This window comes from Octopus bimaculoides, chromosome 11, assembly GCF_046866305.1.
Source record: "Octopus bimaculoides isolate indiv1 chromosome 11, ASM4686630v1, whole genome shotgun sequence".
NCBI classification, from domain to species: domain Eukaryota; kingdom Metazoa; phylum Mollusca; class Cephalopoda; order Octopoda; family Octopodidae; genus Octopus; species Octopus bimaculoides.
In genome coordinates this window covers 32058784-32082016 of record NC_142938.1, presented here as the reverse complement: position 1 = coordinate 32082016, position 23233 = coordinate 32058784, and the positions used below count along the sequence as shown (strand labels likewise).

Genomic DNA, 23233 nt, shown 5'->3' with positions numbered 1-23233 from the left:
CACACTCATACAGATACATACGCTAACATGCTCGAGCATATACAAGTTCGCCTCTTTAGGCACAGCTCTAAATATATGAATATACACACACATCTCCATATATATCTACAGTTACACCCTAGTAACCATATACATACACTCACATATCCACATATCCTTAATCACATGTACATATATAGATATATCTCCTTGTATAGTATCCGCATACATGCACGCACGTCCATCCATGTATACACACATACAATACACCTTACAAGTGTATATCTTGTTTTTGAGTATGTAACAGTTATATTTAATATACTATTCTCAATAGATTGAGTTACGTATATTCAAAAAAAATTTTTTGAATTAAAAAAAAAGTTTTTTAGATCTGCCAATAGACCTGGTATTAAGTAACAACAAGTTGAAATGAGAGATGAACAATAAAGGAAATGATTTGAAAAGAAAAGAAATAAATATAAGTGTTAAAAGGGAGCAGCAAATTAACAATAAGTGAAATAATTGATATAGAGATATAAGGTTCTATAGGAATAGAGTTTTACAACAATCAATTTTAAGAAATAAAGTTTTACAAGAATCGTTTTTAAAAACATAATAGTGAAAGAGCATTAGAAGTAGTAAAAATACTGACAGAATGAATCGGTGATGTTAGAAAGATGTAAAATAGCAAAACTATCAGAAACCATCAGATATATTTGGAAATACATAAAAGATACAAAGAGGTAGACATAAAATGAAGGGGTAAAAAGTAAATTGAAAATGTAAAAAATAAAATAAGATGAAATGAAAATTAAGATGTAAGTTAAAAAATAAAGTACGAAGAAAAATTATAATAATAGTAATAATATAATAGTAATAATATAGTGATTGGAAAAATATAGTGGTTGGAGAAATTTCAAGTCTATCTACTTGTGTAAATTATGTCATTGGGCAACTTCTACTATACTCCTATTTTAATTGTTTAGGAAGTGTTATATGAAGTTAAAAGAGTCTAGGTTCCTATCCACTAATGATTATTAGTATAATATTGTTATAAACATTATTGAAGTTATTAGTGTTAGCTAATAGGACCTACATGCATGGTAGTGTTATTCGAAATTTTAGGGTCAATGACTAAATTATTTAGATATGTTCTCTATAAATAAGTCTAAAGTCCTCGGATTGTTTACTATGTGTGTACTATATGGGGCCAGAATCTAGCTAGGCGAAAGTAAACCTAATAAGTAAGTACTTATGCATATTACACAAATAGAAAGAACACCTCTCTAAATACAAACACAAATATTATCCAAACAAACTTAAATGCCAGACATAATATATCTAGACAACACATGAACAATAATACTAACACAAATAACACATCTAATAACTATTTAAATGATTTCTGTGATTGCAGGGTTAAAGAAAAATATAAATTTAAAAATTACTGCAAACATAAAAACCTAATATACCAAGCAACCGTTGAAGTGGAAGGCAAATATTTTTATTATGTCGGAGCAACCTCGTGTTATGTAAAATCTAGACTTGCAAACCATCAGACCTCCTTTAGAAATGCTAATAAACGAAATAGCACTGGCCTAAGTAAATTTATCTGGAAACTAAATGATAGCAATATAACTTATAAAATTAAATGGAAAATTCTAAGTAATGCTCATGCATACGAACCGCTGGCCAAAACCTGCTCACTGAGACGTACATTTTATTTTCTAAGCATAAACTTTTAAATGATAGATCTGAGAAATTTTCCCAGTGCTTACATGTACACAAATATATTTTTTCTAAATATAAATAATTCCCCACTTCCTTTCTGGCAAAATAATAATATATAATACATCTGATATAAATACCCTTATATATTATATATAGACCTAACAACTCTAATTATACATACTTTCCACCTTAATTACATATTTTTAAAATCTAAATCCTGCCTTTTAATGTTTCAATTTGCTCAATAAGTATTACCTATATACTCTCTAAATATCATTTATCATTTTGTAACCCACTCTTAATACCATTTCTTATTCCCATAACATCATTTAACTCTTTAAGATTTATTTCTAATCTTTAACAGTCATTTTTAATCTATAATTTTTAAATACCATTTAAAAAAAAAAAACTTAATCCCAACTTCAAACAATTTTATATCAACTTAATACAACCTTTCTAATACCCGTTGCAATGTTACTTTGCACTATATACATTTTCCACATTTACCATTTCCTCACATACTTGATTATACATTTATACGTGTACCTAAATATTGTAAGTTCACCCACATAAGTACATATAATTGTATAGAATGCATGTATATATATTTCCATACCATCCACAAACTTTATACTCATACTCTGTGCATGCTCCACTTAATTACTAATATATAGGCATTCTATATAATATATGTACCAACACTAACATTAATCACCTATTTCAAAACTTTTTTCTTACTAAAACTACACTCTACTATTAAATATTTTATATTCTTGATCATATAATTATACATTATTATCAACAATAACCTAGGCTCTAACTGGCACATAGTTTATTTTCATACCTACGGTATGCTTTGCTTGCATAATACTAATAATTACATCTCTCCCAAATATCTATTTCTAAATTTGTTTTATGTCATTTAATCCAAACTCTTTACCGTAAATAGACCAAGGGAGATAACTCGTTGTTCTTAAAATAAACACCTTATATTTTCATTTATTTTGCAACTTGAATCTTCACCAAGAAGTTCTAATACTTATTCCTAGACCTTTGTCAACATTACCATTATATCTTTGCCTTGTCTTTCATTATTGGCTGTGTGTGTGAGAGGGTCCATGCCATGGTTCAATTATTATCCTAACTTTAATAACATAGAGAAGAGAAACTTCTGTTAGCATTCTAAATTTTTTATTTCAGTTTAGATTTGCATCTGTTTCGCTAATTATTTGAGAGAGAGGCATGAATATCTTGCATTCTCATTTCCTCTTTGTAGTAACTGTGAGGCCCATCATCATAAAGTACACCATTTTGAGCGTGGCCGTTGCCAGTACCGCGTAACTGGCCTTCGTGCTGGTGGCACGTAAAAGCACCCACTACACTCTCCGAGTGGTTGGCATTAGGAAGGGCATCCAACTGTAGAAACTCTGCCAAATCAGATTGGAGCCTGGTGTAGCCATCTGGTTCACCAGTCCTCAGTCAAATCGTCCAACCCATGCTAGCATGGAAAGCGGACGTTAAACGATGATGATGATCATCATTGCTTTAACATTGATTTTAGCTTATTTTCCATGTTATCTTTCTGTTATGCTCATTTGACCTTCCGAATGTTTTTGGTTTGTATATTTATGGATTTCTGTAGCTGTGGAAAACCTTTGCGCAATGAAGATGAAATGAGCATGCATGCGGCTAGAACTAAACACACCAACTTTGCTGCTTGTGAAGACAAGGTGAAGCCATTGGATGAGGCAACCAAGAAGGAACAACTTCAAAGGTAGTTTTTTTTTCTTCTTTTTTATCTTTATTAGAAGCATTTCTATGAAATATTTAATTTCTTTCATTATAGTAATTTTCTTTTTATTTTAAGTTTTTAGATAAAGTCCTTTTTCATATTATTTGAATTAGTTTTGATTTCTGAGAATGGTGACTGTTTCATTATAATTAAAGAAGGCAGTAAATTGTTAGAATTGTGAGAGCATTAGGCAAAATGCTTTTGCAGTATTTAGTAATAGTCCTTTAAATTCTGAGTTCAAATCCTGCAGAGGTCAACTTTGCTTTCCATCTGTTCAGGGTTGATAAAATGAAGTACCGCACATACCTCTCTCTCAAATAATTAGTGAAACAGAGATGCAAATCTAAACTGAAATCAATTTAATCACCTACTCTTCACCTCCATTTTCATTAATTTGAGCCTTATACCTTTGTAGAAAATTAATAAAATTAAGAAAGTAAAGAGAGACATTTAAGAAACAGTCTTGCTGTACCTATGTTCAACAGAAATATTAACATGATTCAAGACATCATAATATGGTAACGGCGGGTGTTGGACAGTTTGATAGGGTCTGATGGGTCCAAAGGCTGCACTCTGTTCCTTTGTTTGCTTTGGCATGGTTTCTATGGCTAGATACCCTTTCTAGTGCCACTAGCACTAGTGAAGTTACCCTGCTGCTCACAAGGCTATGAAACATGACGCAGAGTCAGGGGTGCTTCTTGCTAGATGAGTGGTTAAAGTATGTGGCAAGCAGGTTCTTGTTGTCGAGGAGCTACTCACATTTAGAAGAGTGGAGGTGAATTATCTGTAGGAGTGGCAAAGAGATAAGCAGTGGTATTGAAGTGTCCAAGTGGCCCCTCAAGTTACGAGATTAGTAGTGACAGTGGAACTAGGAGTCTGTGTTGGTATGTGGGGGCTTGCAAAAGTGTTTAGGGGAGCAAGAGATGGGGGGAATAGGAAAGGGGAGATAGGCAGCAACTGTAAAGATTGGGTAGGGTTGAAGGGTGGGTATAGGGAGTGGTGGATAAATGACAGATGATCCATAATACATGAGTTAAGGAAAGTAGGGTAAGGGAGACCAGCAGGATAGTAATAATAATGATAATACAGTTGATGAGTTGGGAGTGGAATGCAGAGTACAGTTGAGAGATGACATGGTTGGGCAGGCAGCAAGAGTGGAGGAAGAAAGAGAATATTTTCATTATTTACATAGTTGTCAGATGTGTTAAAGGCTGGAATGCCTTTGACATTTTTTTCTCAAATAGTGCATCTAAGACTACATTATCTAATGTGTCTTTCTTTTTCAAGACACTAGTGCATGATTTCAGAAAGATTTAGCTTTTATTTCTTGGAAGTCGAGTGAACACATCAAGACCCATTCTCAATATTCATAGAATTCCTCAAGGTACCACATCCTCAGTACCACATCTAAATCTGCTGAAAAATTATTATTAAAATTCCAAAAATGTTTGGTTAAAATGTTTGCTTCCTAAATTTGTGATTTTGAGTTCAGTCTGTGTGGTACTAGGTATCTTATATTATAATGCTGGGCCAATCAAAGTTTTATGAGTTGATTTGGTAGATAGAAACTGAAAGAAGCCTTTCTTATATATGTATATGTCTGTGTGTGCTGGTCTATGTGAGTGTTTCTGTCTCCTTGTGTTGACATCATGTGATAGTTATAAATGAATGTCATATAAGGGGAGTCCCTCATTTTCTGTCTTCCATGGGAACATAAAACAACTCAAGAAAAAATATGATCTTCTTTGTAAATAGGTGAAGGTTGGCAACAAGTAAAGAATCCAGCCATAGAAAATCTGCCTCAACAATTCCATCCAACCCATGCAAGCATGGTAAAATGGAACTAAACTGATGGTGATGATATTGTTCTATATGAAGGGAATTTCTGAAAAGTATACAAAATAAACTAAATCTTGGTTTTTAAAACTATTGCTTTTCTTTGTTTTTTTTTCTTTAACTTGTTTTTTTCTGTTTTGAATTTAGGGTGCAGGATTTGCTGGTACAGAAAAGACTTGAGAATGAAGAGAGAGATCGGAAAGAACAGGTTCTGAAAGAGAAAAAGAGACGATCTGAAGGGAAAGAAATATCAAAGTTACGAGAATAGTAAGACTGCTATAAATATTAGAAGTGTTGTGTTGTTTAATCCTAAGTCAGCCTTGATTAAACAGATCTTTAATCAAAAGATATTCTAGTTTAGGCCATCCTGTCATTATTCAGGTATCTAATGAGTACATGATGTAAAAGTTTTTGTTTATGGTAGTGGATGAAGAAAAAATAATGGAATTTGACAGATAGTTATTTGAATGAAGGGCAGATACAGTGTTTAGTGTAGGGGCTGATATCTAGAAAAGGGGAGAAAGAGATAGCTGTATGGAGTGATAACCAGTGAGAGCAATAATCTGTGTAAAATAGTATATTAAATTGGGATAGTTATTGTACTTTCTATAAGTAGAAACGGTAGATTATATAACTGACTCTACTACAGTTCTATCCCTTTGTGTCTCACAAGGAGCACCTTTTTCTTCTAGGCTCAATAAAGTAAATACCAGCCTTGTATTGGTGGAGAAAAAGGGGGCGGTGGGCCATTTTAATCAACTATGGTCTCTACTGCAAACTTATTCAGCTTTCCTTTCTTCCTCTTCTCTTCTTTGTCTCATTTGCCTTCTCTTTTCCTTTCTTTCTGTTCCACTTCCTATTATGTCCTCTCTATCTCTTCTACTCTCTCCATGTATGTATGTATATATATATATATATATATATATATATATATATATATATATATGTGTGTGTGTGTGTATACACATGCATGTGTGCGTATATATGTTTATATATATATATATATATATATATTGAGCACTAATTCTCATTGTTCGACATTTACATATATCTCTAAAAACACACACACACTCCTGTATACCTGTCTTCCTGTGAGACATCTATAGGAGAAGCATCAGCTAAAAATAAATCATTGTACTTGGCATTTGTTGACGTGGAGAAAGCCTTCAACAGAGTCCCTTGTTATGTTATCTGGAGAAGTTAGGGGTAAATGAATGGCTTGTTAGAGCTTGTCAGGTCATGTATAAGGGTAGTAAAAATTGTTTGCCAACATAACATGGCAGTCCTGGTTTAGGACGAATGTTGTAATTTAGCTCTAGTTGGCTATACGACACGATCTGTGTCCTTATATTTTCAAACAAGGGAATCTAGCACCCCAACTCAGCTCAAAACAATATCTGTTTCGCAATTTCCGGGTTATTTCCCTTCATCAGCACAGAATAATTGTTCTGATGAAGGGAAATAACCTGGAAATTGCGATTCACAGATATTGTTTTGAGCTGAGTTGAGGTGCTAGATTCCCTTGTTCGAAAATATAAGGTCACAGATCGTGTTGTATAGCCAGCTGGAGACTATGTTTCCTGGGGCTAAACTACAGCAACATTCGTCCTAAACCAGGACTGCCATGTTATGTTGGCAAACAATCTTTACTACAAAGTACTGTTGCTACATATCTCTCCTTGTGAGATTTAAAAATAGTAATTTTCTGATGTATAAGGGTGCTGTCAATAGGGCAACAGTCAGCCATGAGTACAGTGATTAGTTTAGTGTACAAGTTGTAGTTCACTAGGGCTTGGTTCTCAGTCTTCTCTTATTCATCATAGTCCTCCAGGTTATAACAGGAATTTAAGACTGGTTGCTCATGGAAATTATTATATGCTGATGACCTAACTCCTATAGTGGAATGTGTTGCAGAATTGGAAAAGAAATTCCAGGTTTGGAAGCAAAACTTGGAATCAAAGGGCCTTAGTTAACCTAGCAAAGACCAAAATTGTTGTTAGCAAGAAAGCAGGTAAGTCTCCCTTTCTGTCAGATAAATGGCCCTGTTCACTATGTAGGAAAAGTACTGTAAAGAATTCCATTCAATGCACCCAGTGCAAGCTATGGACACATAAGAGGTGCAGTGGGATCATGGGTAGATTAATATAGAAAGTAGTCTTTGTATGTGGTTGATGTGTAGAAACAATAACAATAGGAATTAAATTTTTTTAATGCTCAGGAGGCTCTCTAGAGGTTGTAGATAATTTCTGTTACTTAGGTGACCAAATTAGCAATGAAGGAGGATGTTCTGAAAATGTAGTTGCTAGAATAAGAATGGGATCGAGAAAGTTTTGAGAGCTATTATCTCTGTTGGCAGCAAAAGGCCTCTCCCTTAGAGTGAAAGGCAGACTCTGTGAAGCTTCTGTATGAACAGCTATGCTCCATGGTGGTGGGACATGGGCCCTGAATGCATAGGTCATGTGTAAACTGGAGAGGAATGAAGCTGAAGCTAGCATGCTCTTAGTTTTTTTGCAACATCAGTGTGCATGTACAACAATGTGCAAATACATCAGAAGGGGAGCTAGGTATAAGAGAAATCAGATGTAGTACGCAAGAGAGAAGACGATTGTTTGGTCATGTGATGTGTATGAGGACAGGTGTATAAAGAAGTAATGATTGCTTAAAGCAGATGGAACCTGTGGAAGAGGGAGTTTCAGGAAGATATGGGATGAAGTAGTGAGGGTAGATCTCAAGATGTTGAGCCTCAGAGAGGAGATGATGATCAATCAAGATGTCTGGTGGATATAAGTTCTTGAGAAAACTCATTCTCTTCAGTGAAACTGAGTTCTGGAAGCACTGTATTATGTACTCTCCACCTACACATTATGTTAATTCATCCCATGCCCCCAATGAACCAAACTACATCTCATCATTCACCACAATTCCTTTTTTTCTACACTCCACTCCTGCAGCCCAATGTCACTGTATCACCTTTTTCTCCTGTCCTCCCCCTTCCAACCATATCATTACTACCCTACCACTCCCCTATGTACCTGTTTTCACCACTTTCTACATGTCTCTTCTACTACCCTCTTCCACAACTCTCCTTTTGCACTCTTGTGAACTCTCTATTTACTCTTTCTGTCCATTCCTCTGTACCACTCTACTTACATTCACATCCTTGTACCTTGAGGGTATGTCCTGGCAGATCTTCACTACTGTCTTCTCTCTCTTCTTGACTAGGGTAACCATGTACCTCCTCTATGACAAGACATCTCTTTCTGTCCTTCTATCATAGTTTAACTGCTTATCACCAGGCCCAAAGCCACCTACCTCAATACCACTCCCTCTCTCAGTTGAGAGGTCTTTGTCTTGCAAGTTACTCTGTGACCTCACCAGTGCTGGTGCCACATAAAAATCATTCAGTACAGATAAAAATCATTTCAAGTGGTTGATGTTAGGAAGAGCATTCAGTCATAGAAACCATGCCAAAGCTGACAGAAGAGCTTGGCACAGTCCCTTGGCTTACCAGCTCCTGTCAAACCGTCCAACTCATGCCAGCATGAAAAATGGATGTTGAATGATGATGATGTGTATATATCTATCCCTCCATCTGTCCAGTGAAACATATACACATGTGTGTGTGTGTGTATATATATATATATGTATGTAAAAACCACGCCAAAACTGACCTCACCTGTGCTGGTACTGTGTAAAAGGCAGTCTGTCCACTCTACTGGATGGTTGGTGTTAGGAAGGACATCCAGCCATAAAAACCATGCAAAAGCAGACACAACAGCTTGGCTGGCTCCTGTCAAACTGTCCAACCCATGTCAGTATTGAAGACTGACACGAAATGATGATGATGATATGAATTAAATATCAAGTTAATGAACCTGATAATCATGGTGATAATTTCCTTTTTCTGTTTTGTTTATATTGATTTAGCAAAGAAGATTTTGATAGGAAAAAACTTATGGAAGACTTAAAGAGAGACAGATTACAGAAAAAATTGGCACGGTAGGTATTTATAAATTATCATTATATTATTGTCATATAATAAAAATAATAATGGTTTGTGGTTTAGGCATAAGGTCAGGAATTATGAAGGGGAGAACTGGTCTCTTATTTGACCTTTTGGGTTTGATAAATTATAGTACCTGTCAAGTACTGAGATTAATGTAATTGACTAACCACCACTTCCTGTTACTATTGCTGGCCATGTATCAAAATCAAACTCTTAAACTCTATTATCATTATTGCTAGGAAGACCTATGGAAATTCCACTGTGTTAGACAGCATATTTGAAAACATGTTATTATATTAAACTCGAGCAAAGAATTTCAAAAATTCTTTTGAAATCCTGCCATTTAATCAAAACTGTACTTTGAAATATAATCAAAATGAACTTAGAAGGGATTTATTTTCCTTCTTTGAATTTAGTTGACAGATATGACATGCTTAATAGTTTAAGGAGATAAAAGATGAATTAAAATAAACTTACTTGTGTGTGTGTATGTATATATATATATATATATATAGGCGTAGGAGTGGCTGTGTGGTAAGTAGCTTGCTTACCAACCACATGGTCCCGGGTTCAGTCCCACTGCGTGGCATCTTGGGCAAGTGTCTTCTACTATAGCCTCGGGCCGACCAAAGCCTTGTGAGTGGATTTGGTAGACGGAAACTGAAAGAAGCCCGTCGTATATATATATATATGTATGTATGTATGTGTTTGTGTGTCTGTGTTTGTCCCCCCAACATCGCTTGACAACCGATGCTGGTGTGTTTATGTCCCCGTAACTTTGCGGTTCGGCAAAAGAGACCGATAGAATAAGTACTAGGCTTCTAAAGAATAAGTCCTGGGGTCGATTTGCTCGACTAAAGGCGGTGCTCCAGCATGGCCGCAGTTAAAAGACTGAAACAAGTAAAAGAGTAAAAGAGAATATATATATATATGTATATATTGATAGAAAAGATAAAAGAAAAAAAGTGACCTTGATATTATGTAAATAGAGGAATTTATCTGTAAAAATATGTGACGATTATTTGGTAGCCATGATAAAACTATGAGTTTCGGATGTTGGGGCGGAAACCCATGCCGCCATCTCTTCAGTTATCTGGCCATTGAAAATTGCTATGAAAATGACCGTTAAACAAAGGGAAATTACTGTGTGGTTGACTGTTATTAAGATGAAAGAACTATTAGAATGACCACAAAGTGAGTGGAGGAAGTAAAGGTAAAGGAGTAATAAGTCCATAGTAATCGCATAAGCGGGCATGTCCATACATACACATGCGTGCCCGCACACCCACGTACATGCGCCTATATGTATATACTCATCCACCCTTGCTTGAAACATACACATGCTCACCCACACATTTGCTAAAATATATATATATATATATATATACACACACCCACTTACACGCTCACACACACGTGCATGCAACATGTTCGCACCAATACACACGTGCAAAAAAGGTTCATACACACATCAATATGTGCACATTTTTCTTGAGCATGTGCGTATATTGACGTGTGTATGAACTTTTTTTGCGGGTGTGTGTATGAGTCTTTTTTACGTGCGTGTGTATGGGTGTGAGTGTGTTGCGCACGCGTGTGTGTGAGCGTGTATGCGGGTATATATACATACATATACATATATATATATATATATATATATATATATCATCATCATCATCATCATCATCATCATCATCGTTTAACGTCCGCTTTCCATGCTAGCATGGGTTGGACGATTTGACTGAGGACTGGTGAAACCGGATGGCAACACCAGGCTCCAATCTAATTTGGCAGAGTTTCTACAGCTGGATGCCCTTCCTAACGCCAACCACTCAGAGAGTGTAGTGGGTGCTTTTACGTGTCACCCGCACGAAAACGGCCACGCTCGAAATGGTGTCTTTTATGTGCCACCCGCACAAGCCAGTCCAGGGGCACTGGCAACGATCTCGCTTGAAAATCCTACGGGAGCCAGTTAGGCGGTACTGGCAACGGCCACGCTCAAAATGGTGCATCTCATGTGCCACCCGCACAAGAACCAATCCAGGGGCACTGGCAACGATCTTACTTGGCTAGCCCGGTCTTCTCACGCACAGCACATTTCCAAAGGTCTCGGTCAGTAGTCATCGCCTTGGTGAGGCCCAATGTACGAAGGTCTTGCCTCACCACCTCAGCCCATATATATATATATATATATATATATATATATATATATATATATATATATATATATATTTTGGCGAATGTGTGGGTGAGCATGTGTGTGTTTCAAGCGAGGGTGGATGAGTATATGTATATAGGCGCATGTATGTGGGTGTGTGGGTGTGCTTACTTGAATAGTATGGACATTTTTACTCCCCTCTAAAATTGTTGACTTTGTGCCAAAATTGAAACCATTATTATTCTTATTATTATTAATTTCTGAATTTTAGTTACTAGTAAATACAGCTGTTATAGTGAACCTGAGGGGAAATTGCGTATATTCTTATAACTTCAACCAGTAATCTTTACAGTTTTAGTATATTGGGATAGTGTTGGCTGTGCCACATATTTTAATGTTTCTGGTTGTATTGTATCAAGTATTGATATATATTTTTTCTTTCTTATTTTCTGAACTTGTTGAACAGGGATCAAGTTTTAGACAATATTAGGAAAGATCGTGAAGCAATGCAAGAGGTAAGTATCTTGTTTCATGTTCTTAATGGCAGTTCTGATTTCAGACTGCAATGTTATTGTTGTTCCTAGCTTCAGGTCACCCTTGATTAAACAGTCTTATAAAGCACAGGCAGTTGGCCAAATTACCAAATGGTATCCAGAGAAACATTTTACTGGTTTTATCATATTTCTACCTAACTGAAGACTGTACTTCTATACTCTGATATGTAGAGATGAATTGCATGGAATGCAGCATAACAATGTAGATATGTTGCATTCTCTCCACTGTTCAAATCTATTTCTGTATGTTTGTAGATTTTGGGGGTGAAACATGGCAGTGGCAGGCAAGGTGGACTTAGTGTGTGATGGTTGCTGTTTCTCTGCTATTATTGATGGTGGTGTACATTCCATTGATCTTAGTGATGCTGGGGATGTATGAGAGGTACTGAAAAGTTCCTGGCTTTGAGTAAAAGAAAATACAAGAGGATCAGTTAATTATGATTTTATTCAACATATTCCCCCCTCAGACTCACACACTTATTGAAATGGTCCTTCAGTTTTTCTAAGCCCTGTAAAAGAACTTGGATTGTTGGGTCTCCAACCAGGTCTTGTGATTTATCTCAGATACAAATGTTTCTGTTTTTCTTTTATTTTTGTTATGACTTGTTAATGACTTCCTTCAGTTATGACAGAGTAATGTCCTTGGTTGTTATGACTGTCTAATATCTTTGTGTTACTATGGCTGAATGCTGTCTTTGAAATATAATTCATTTAACAAGTTATTGTTTCCTTCCAGAATGACAAAAGGAGGCAAGGAGGATCTCTTTCTGCAAATTCTACTGCAACAGTTAAACTTGAGTCCCCTACTGAACACACCCAAAATGTTGCTGATAGAGATTATTCTGAATGTAAACTGCTGGTAAGTGTTTGGGTTTGCTTGAATATTAATTGGTATTCTGTGTGAGACAGGGGAAAAGCTTAGACATAGGAGAAAGGATACCTTTTTTGACTTTTGTAGAACCTTTGAAGCTGTGTTGGGGCAATGAAGAATGCTCAATTCCTGGATTAGCTTCAGCTTGAGATGTAAGCAGACTCTTTCAACAGTCAACCCCACATAACGTACCTAGGGGCCAAGTAGTGTTAGTGTGGTTAAACCATGTGATGTATTAAATCGACCGCTGAAATACAGTACCATCTAATATACCCCCCCTCCAGTTTCTTTATCCTCTAATTTCACTAAAATGGTTTGGTTTAATCTGAGGTAATGATAAGCATTAAAGGTGTTGTGTATTTGGATTGAACTTGAGACAATGAGATTACAAAGCAAATTTCTAAACCATATGGTCATGGTTCTGTTGCATGGGTGGTGCTAGATATGTGTGTGTATGTATAATCATCTTTTAAAGTCCATGTTCCATGCTGGCATGGTGTGTTTTGTGTATTAGACCATCATCATCGTTTAATGTCATCTTCCTATGCTGGCGTGGATTGGACGATTTGACAGGAGTTGCTGAAGCAGGAGCCTGCACCATGCTTCTGTATCTGTTTTGGCATGGTTTTTACAGCTAGATTCCCTTCCTAACAGAAGAATGGGCTCAGTGCTTTTTACATGGCACTCGCACAAGTGAGGTCAGTTTTGGTGTGGTTTTTACAGCTGGATGTCCTTCCAAATGTCAGCCATTTTACAGTGTGGACTGGGTGCTTTTTAAGTGGCACCTGCACTGGCAGGGGTCACCAGGTAACTTTGCAAAACAAAGAGTCTTTGAGAGGGGGGGGCATTGGAGGAGGTGATCTTGTGTTAGATGATGAAGAATTAGAGTGTGACAGAGAAGCAGAAACGGATGTCTTGCTATAGAGGAGGTCCATGGTTACCCATCCAGAAAGAGGAAAAGAAAGAGAAGGAGAGAAAGAGAGCAAGAGTTAATAAGCGGGTAGAAACAGGTGTGCTGCTGAAGAGGAAGGACATGGTTATCTAGAGAGAGAAGGGGACTTAACAAGAAAGAGGTGTGCTGCTGTAAAGGAGATACATGGTTATGTAGCCAGAGGGAAGAGCAAGAGAAGGAGGGAGGCAGAGTGATCAAGAATGAGGTTTGTTGCTGTGGAGGAGATACATAATTACTCAGCCAGAAGGGAGAGCAAGGGAAAGAGAGAGAGGAGGAGACAGCAAGTGCAGGAGAGGGATAGTGGTAAGTGCCAGGGTATACTTGCAAGGAATGGGGATCAGAGCATAGATAGGATGGTAGCATAAGGAAGAGAGATGAATAGTGGGTGGCAAGTGCTGGCAGAGGTATAGTCAAGGAGTCAGGAGTGGTGGTGATGGTGGGGGTGAATGCTTTGACTGGTGAGAATCTGGGTATACAGAGGGGGAGGGGACAGGGATTAGAAACAATATAGTAAGCAGGGTAGCGAGGTCTGGATTGGGGAGTGGGAGACAATCACAGTGTATGAAGAGGAAATGTGAGGAAGAGAAACAGATTGGGAAGTGGGGACATAGTTTGGTGTGTTGGGGTAGGGTGTGTGAAAAATCTATTGTTACATGTGGGTGGGGCATAATGCATCTAGAACACAGGTTGTTGATGTGGGCGGGTTTTCTCTAGAACCTCATATTGCCAGACATCTCAGTCCTGTGTCATTTCTTCTGTGAGCCCCAACATGTCTTCCACAGATGCCATCCACTTTCAGTGGCCGGCATTTCTTTATACAACTGTCTTCATTCATATGCATCATATGTCCAAAGCAAGTAGTCTTCTCTCTTGCATGCTGCATTTGGTTCCTCTTATGCCTAACTTTTCTCTCAATACAATTGCGCTTTGTTGTTCATGCACACTGATGCTGCACATCCAGCAGAGCATACCACCTTCATTCCTCTCCAGTCTACTCATGTCCTCTGCATTCAGAGCTCATGTCTCACTATCACAGAGTGTAGCTGTTCATACACAAGCATCATTCAATCAACCTTTCACTCTAAGAGAGCATCCTTTTGTTGCCAACAGTGGTAGTAGTTCTCTGAACTTACTCCATCCTATTTGTATTCTAGAAACAATATTTTCAAAGCATCCACCTGCATTGCTAATTTGGTGACCTAGGTAACAGAAATCATCTACTACCTCGAGAGAGCTTCCTGGACATTTGACAGAATCTAAGTCCCATGTGCTCTTAGTGCTTATTGTTCTTGTACATCTGCCACACACAAAGGTGACCTTATCTGTTAATCTACTTGTGATTCCACTGCATCTCTTGTGGCCGTAGCTTACATTGGGTGCAGTGAATGGAATTACTTCCAACTCCTTTCCTACATAGTGAACAGGGCCATTTACCTGATGGAATTAGAGTTTTATCTGCTTTCCTGCTAACAACAACTTTGATCTTAGCTAGATTAACTTTAAGGCACTTTGATTCCAGGTTTTGCTTCCATACCTGGAATTTCTTCTCCAATTCTGCTACACATTCTGCAATAAGAGTGAGTTCATCATCGTATAGTACTTCTCATGGGCATCCAATTTTGAATTCTTCTGTTATGGCCTGGAAGACTATGATGAATAGGAGTGAACTAAGAACTGAGTCCTGGTGAACCCTTACCTGTACGCTAAATTCATCACTATATTCATGGCTGACTCTCACCTTACTGACAGCCTCACTGTACATGGCTTGTATGATTCTAACAAGCCACTCCTCTACTCTTGGCTTCCTTAGAGACCACCTTATAACAGAGTGTGGGACTCTGTCCAAAGCTTTCTCTAGGTTGACAAAAGCTAAGTACAGTGGCTTACTCTTGGCCAAATACTTTTCCTGCAGCTGTCTCACTATGAAGATAGCATCTGTGGTACTCTTCCCCGATACAAAACCAAACTACATCTCATCTAGTTTAATTCTTTTCCTAATCAGTTGAGCTATTACTCTCTCTGTAACTTTCATGACATGGTACAGTAGTTTGATACCTCTGTAGTTGTTTCTATCTAAGGCACCACCTTTACACTTGTAGCAGCTAACTATAATACTACTACACCAATCATTGGGGATGACGCCTTCCTGAATAACTTGATTAACTATGCAAGTGATTAGGCTGTATCCCACACTGACAGGGATTTTTATCATCTCGGCAGTGACACCCTATGGTCCAGGGGCTTTCCCCGTCTTCATATCCTTATCTATTATACTGCTATCAATTCTGATGGCTTGTCCTTCAGTTGGTTCAATATTTTAAAGACTCTCCTTCTCCCATTCATTTTCCACATTTAGTAACCTTTCATAGTGGCACTTCCATGCATCTTTCTTCTCTGAGACACGAAGTGCAAGCATTCCATTATTCATTCGCACACGTTTCTCACCCACCACATCTCTATTCTCTCTGACACTATTTTGCAATCCGGAACACCTCACGCCTCTGATCTTCACACAGTAAGACATTGGTAAATCTCTTACCTTCTGCTATTCCTTTTGCTATATAAACCTGACGCCTAGCTTCCCTTCTGGCTACCTGATGTAATTCTCTGCTTCACTGTTTTTCCAGTCTTTCCCAGCTTATCTCTTTGATTTTATGGTACTGTCCATCTTGTTCTACCACCATGTCACCCTTGGCCTCATTGGGACTTTGCACCAGTCACAAATTTGCTCTTCAGCCCTCAGTAGATTGTCCCACAGGAACATCCAGTTGTCCTCTAAGCTATATGTCCCTACCTCCTCCTCTCTTTCACCAGAGGCTTCCTCTAGAATATCTCTAAATTTCTGACAGTTTGCCGGGTCTTTGACCTTCCATAATCTTCTTTTCCAGTGTAGTTTATTTCTCTGAGCCTTTCTAGACCTAATTCTGAAATCACTAACTCGTAGCTTATGTTGCATAGTGAGCATCTGCCTATCTCATTGCCTGGTGAGGAGGTAATCAATCTGGTTTATGTGCCCACCAGACTGATTAGTGATTAGGTGGCTGGCTGGTTTTATGAAGTTAGTGTTGTAGATCATGAGGTCATTTGCATCACAGAGCACCAGTAGTCTTGTTCCCTTTTCATTTCTAGGGCCAAAGCCATAACCACCATGCATCCCATAGAATCCATGGGACTGCTGCTCAACATGTCTATTAAAATTGCCAACCACAATAACCAAGTCTCTGTCACTTGTTGTTGAGGTAGTCTGCAAGAGGACTGTTGTGTCAACGCCCCCAGGCGAAGAAGTAGAATCTCCCAAGACATATAAATAGAGGTAGTATGGCCATGGTAGGGTGTTGAGTAGCGGTTGAGTAGAGATCATCCGAAGGTGCTAGATAGCAGTAGCTTGAGACATAACAAGGACCTTGTAGAATTGGTCCTTCTGGACATCAGCCAGCCCAAGTTCTGGAGCATAGGTAGAGATAAATGTAACTGTTAATTTGTCTATGATAAGTCTTAGCTTAATAACCACATACTCTGACTATCTCAATTACCTTATCTACCCACTTTTCTTTTAAGAGCATGTCCATACTATCCACTCCATCACTCCTGCCTACCCAGAAGAATTTGAACCTCTGTTTCTTACCCATGAAGTATCTAGCAAAGGCTCCATTCCATCTCACTTCTTGCACACTTCACATATGTACATCAATTCTGATGGCTTGTCCTTCAGTTGGTTCAATATTTTAAAGACTCTCCTTCTCCCATTCATTTTCCACATTTAGTAACCTTTCATAGTGGCACTTCCATTCATCTTTCTTCTCTGAGACACTAAGTGCAAGCATTCCATTATTCATTCGCACACGTTTCAATAATCTCACCAGATCTACCTTTCATTGTGCCAACGTTGATGGTAGCGACCCTGAAATTGTGAGCTTGAGAGTGACAATAGGAAGGCCATTGTTGAGAGTCTTTTGTCAGTACCTGATAAAAAGAAGATCTGTGCAAATGCTTGCCAAGTGACACAAAGCTTTGGTACATTGTTATTTAATTCAATTTAATTACATTACAATTTCCTCAATCCCATACAGCTTCCATATTTAAGGCACAATAAGGAAAGGTAAAGGGGCATGAAAGTAAGGCACATAGGCTGACCAGGAAGATAAGTAGGGGGTTGAACAGGCAGGTAGGGTAACTACACAGTACGATAGCTTTTATCTTATATGTTTATATATACAAACACTACACATGGTATGAATCTTACATGTTTATATACAAACAAACAAACATACATACATACATACATACATACATATATATATATATATATATATATATATATATACACACACTCACACACACCTATATACATAAACACCCATACCCACATATACAAACACCTATATCCATCTATCTATACATATATCCACATGCAATTCATATAAGTGTACACTTAGATCACGTATACCCACATAAACATATTTTTACATATCTATCTATCTATCTATATATATATATATATATTCATATACATATATATATATATATATATATATATATATATATATATATATATATATATATATATATCATCATCATCATCATCATCATCGTTTAACGTCCGCTTTCCATGCTAGCATGGGTTGGACGATTTGACTGAGGACTGGTGAAACCGGATGGCAACACCAGGCTCCAATCTAATTTGGCAGAGTTTCTACAGCTGGATGCCCTTCATATATATATATATATATATATATATATATATATATATATATATATATATATGCAGTTTGCATGAGTACACACCTAGGTGAAATACATATATATATATATATATATACATACTCACAAGCACATTTGCATATACATATATATGGAGTCCATATAAGCGCATAGTTACATGTATACAGTACTCTAACAAGCACATGTACACAAGTATATGTACAAAGAGAGAGTGTCTATTCACAGAAAAGTAGTACAAGTAGCTAGGGGAGCAAGTCATGTACATTTAGGTTGTATGCAGAGAATTCAGATATGTTGCTTACAATTTTAGTTATTATCTGCTAACACAACTTACAATAAGTTTTAATATCTAATTATTAATATTATCATCACCATCATCATTATTAATATAATATTTATACACATGTAAGCATTGACTGATTGAGTCACATTTAAATGAAAATAAGATGAGGACTTAGCTGTGTGTCTCAGATGTAATGTCTGTCTCTTCTACAAACAGTAGCTGCATTGTAAAGTTGCATTGTAAACATCACTTTGGAACAAGAAGTTTTGTATAATCGGACCAGGGTCAGTCTCCAGCAGGTTGATATGAAAAGGGCTAATATCATGGACAACCTAGGGCTAAACAACAACTGAGATATGTCAGATACTGTCAGTGACGGAATATCACATCATACCTTATGTACTGAGGACACATAAGCTTATATTGTCCATAACTTGAAAATGACAGGATAGTCATGGATGGAATGTCTTTGATTATGGGTCAGTTTGATCAGAGTTCTTCTAGTGCTAAACAATGACCATTAATGATATCTTTCGTGTTGTCTCAACATGTCTAACTTGATTCCAACATTAACTTCTAGTTTTGTTTTCAATTTATAAATAAAACTTCAGAAGATATTTCACAATATTTTAAAATTTTATTTACTGTATTCTTGTATTCTTTGTTTCATTTTTGTTTTATTGGATTTCTTTTAATTTTCATAATTATAAAGTTTGGTTATATATTTTCTTGTTCAATTGTATTATTTTTCTAGATTCGATTACCAACAGGTGAAAGCTTGAAGAAAGAATTCAAAGCTAAAGAATCATTGGCCGCTGTTAGGGTTTATGTGATGACTAAGTGGTCCAAAGATGATAATTCTGTTCCCAAGTTGTCCACAGCTTTCCCCCGCAAAGTTTACACAAATGATGATATGGCTATGTCACTTCTTCAACTTGGTAACTGTTACATTTATCATCATTTTTCCTTTGGCTTTCTTTCATTTTATTTTACTTTAGTATTTTGTATGTTTTCATTATCATCATCATCATTCTTTAATGTCTGTTTTCCATGCTGGCATGGGTTGGACACTCTGACCAGAGCTGGCAAGCTGGAGAGCTGCTCCAGGTTCCAGTCTGATTTGGCTGGCTTGGTTTCTATGGCTGAGTGCCCTTCTTAACGTCAACCACTTTACTCTGTGAGTTGGGTGCTTTTAATGTGACACCAGCACGATTGCTTTTGCATGGCATCAGCACAAGTGGATTTCACGTGGCACCAGCACAGGACTCTTGCATGTCAATCCTCTTCACCAGGGGATGTGGCCTTAACTCTTCTGCTGTGGAGGAGGGATCTTCTTGAGTACAGTAAAGTACCAGGTATCTCGGTCTTTAAAATAAGTATTTCATATTTTGTGTGGTGTTATATAGAAGTGTGGAGTGTCTTTGATGGAGTGTGGTATATATAGAAGTGTGTAATGTTCTTTATGGAGTACATTGTAGTGGTTGGAATTGAGGGTGTTGTGAATCCCTGTGAAAGTGGCTTGAGGTGTGATATTTATTGTTCTTTAGTTCCATATCGTTCTTGGTTGAATTATTGTACAATGAAACGCTTTCTATCCTCTGCTTTTTTCAATCATTACATGTCTACAACTATGTTATCACCTTATTTTCAAGTGGTAGGTCATGATTTAAGGGAAATTTGGCTGCTATTTCTAACAAGTTGTTTAACCATATAAAGACTCCCTCTTTATCTCCTTGTAATGGTATTGTATAAAGCTGAGTCAGAGAGATTTTATTTCTTTTATAAGGAACTCAAATGTATGTTATTGTATCATAACAGAGAGAATGATTTCACTTTCAAAGACAATTGAGAATATTTTTAAGAACATAAGATATGACTGTGTAACATTCAATTGAGAGCCATATTTACAAGTGTCTAATGTCACACCAAGGACTTCCCCCACCAGTCCAATGTCTTCTCAAAGATCACCTTGTAAGATGATCACTTTTATTTAGATATTTCCTTAGGAATGATAAGCAACCTTCTGGCACTCAGCTCTCATATGTGACTCAGTATACCTCAGTGTGCCACCTCCTGGGTATTGTAAGGCTAGCTAAAATCAAGTTGAAGGATGGTTGATAAATTCTAACCCATCATTGGTCAGTGGTCAGATTACAGTGGGTGATTATCAACACTGTAGGTGGGGGAATCTGTACCTCAGAGCAAGTTAGGACATGTCGATTGCACATTATATACACTAGATGCACTGTCTATATACTAAATACACTGATACATTATCTATACACTAGATATAGACAAAATTGTATGGTCAATGTCCAAATACTTTTTATTATAAATCAACTGATGACTATACTGCACACACTGCAACATATAGTGATGCATCCTATAGGTGTAGTGTGGAGTTTTGTGAAGACTTCATTGTCTATTTTTGTATCTCCATAGACACAGTGGTAATGGTGGTCAAGGTAGAATTAGTCAGTACACATACCAGTTATTCTTCCTTGGTAATTATTGTATACACCCTGTGCAGCGTTAGAAGTCAGCTATAATGGTAGTGTTGCAGTTATTTATCTCTTTGTTTTTTATGTTTGTTTGGGCTGAGTGTTTTTGGAGTGTTGTTGCGTTCTGCTATACATGTGTCTGGCTATTTGGCACTTATGTTTCATTTAATGGCAGAGGACTGTGGCGGGGGGGGGGGAAGCCAAGTGAGACCATAACCCGTGGCTTATGCCAGTGGTGTAACCAGCCCACTTATGCACACCTTTCTTTCATTGGACACTATACTCTGCTTGCAAAGACCTGTTGAGGCAAGTGAAATCGAAATCAAATTTGCTGACGTGGCCGATGACAGCACCGCCTGACTGGCATCCTTGCTAGTGGAACGTTAAGAGCACCATCTGAGCGTGATCGTTACCAGGGCTGCTGACTGGCTCCCATGCCGGTGGCACATAAAAAGCACCATTCGAGTGTGATCGTTACCAGCGTTGCCTTACTGGCACTTGTGCTGGTGGCACGTGAAAAACAACATTCGAGCGAGGTTGTTGCCAGTGCTGCTAGACTGGCTCCTGTGCAGGTGGCACGTAGAAAACACCATTTGAGCATGGCTGTTGCCAGTACTGCCTGACTGGCCATCGTGCCAGTGGCATGTAAAAGCACCCACTACACTCTTGGAGTTGTTGGCGTTAGGAAGGGCATCCAGCTGTAGAAACTCTGCCAAATCAGATTAGAGCTTGGTGTCCTCAGTCAAACTGTCCAACCCATGCCAGCATGGTAAGCAGACGTTAAACGATGATGATGATGATCTCTCTAGGTGAGTTTTCATTTTTAGCATCTTGTGTTATAGGTAGTTTGTAGGTGTGGTCTGGTTACAATGTGTTATAAAATATTGGGTGTGCATTTTATGCTCTTTATAGTTTATTGTTTGTCAGGAAGAGATAGGTAGGTGGGGGTTCAAGTAAAATTATAGCCTATGAAGAATCTAATTAATTGCTGTTGTATCTTTTGTTGGCAAAATGTAATGTCAGTGAGTGATGTGGAGGTGATGTTATCTAATTTTGCACCCATTTTTTACTAACATGGTCATGATAACTATCAATAAACACTGTTAAATTTCTAAATGTTTTCTAATAATTTCAATTGTACATGGATGTCTATCTGTAAGTCTATCTTTTTATGTATTTGTACTCTGAGCTTCGTGTGTAACTGTACATGTGTATGTGTGTGTCTATCTGTATGTTTATTGATCACGTTATATTGTTCTTTCAGGTTTGGTTCCATCGGCTGTCCTCAATGTTTCTTGAATCAAGTGAAAATATAGCAATTAAAGAAGCCAGACAACTCACTAAAACAATGCTTGGGGTTTCACAGCAACAAAATATCTTTTCAGAGCAAAACAGAAAACAAAACTTGTTCTACATACAAATACAATATATAATATATACATATATATATATATATATATATATATATATATATATATATATATATATATGTAAATATATATATGTATGCTTTCTTATTAGCAAGGACAATTTTGGAATATTAAAAATGTTTGTGTTTTACTTAAGTGTTATGTTACTCTTTTAAATGGTTGGCCTAGAGTAAGGGGCTGTGTTCATGGCATTTATAATTTTGTTCTGGAAGAAGATGCTGCCTTCATTAAATTTATATAATAATCTGTTTTTATTTATCTCAAGGTACAACTTAATGTCAGCTTTGTATTTAGCACAATAGCATGCTTGAATTTGGCATATATTTTGTTGATGTATATGTAACAAACAACAGAAGATCATGTACAGATCCCTGTGGGACATCAGATATCATCACATAGGCTACTGAATATTTTCCTA

General features: G+C 37.2%; 1 protein-coding gene across 9 annotated transcripts in view; it reads left to right on the top strand.

The window, feature by feature from the left end:
- Positions 1–22817, top strand: part of LOC106873369 (UBX domain-containing protein 1) — a 75865-nt gene extending 53048 nt beyond the window's left edge. For all 9 annotated transcript variants that reach the window (XM_089359779.1, XM_089359778.1, XM_089359777.1 and 6 more), the window contains 7 exons: positions 3353–3484; positions 5486–5605; positions 9266–9337; positions 11969–12017; positions 12793–12915; positions 19639–19822; positions 22650–22817. In XM_089359779.1, coding sequence (XP_089215905.1) covers positions 3353–3484; positions 5486–5605; positions 9266–9337; positions 11969–12017; positions 12793–12915; positions 19639–19822; positions 22650–22684 — 715 coding nt within the window. In that variant the 3' untranslated portion in view covers positions 22685–22817. The remainder of the gene's footprint in view (positions 1–3352; positions 3485–5485; positions 5606–9265; positions 9338–11968; positions 12018–12792; positions 12916–19638; positions 19823–22649) is intronic.
- Positions 22818–23233: the final 416 nt, after the last annotated feature.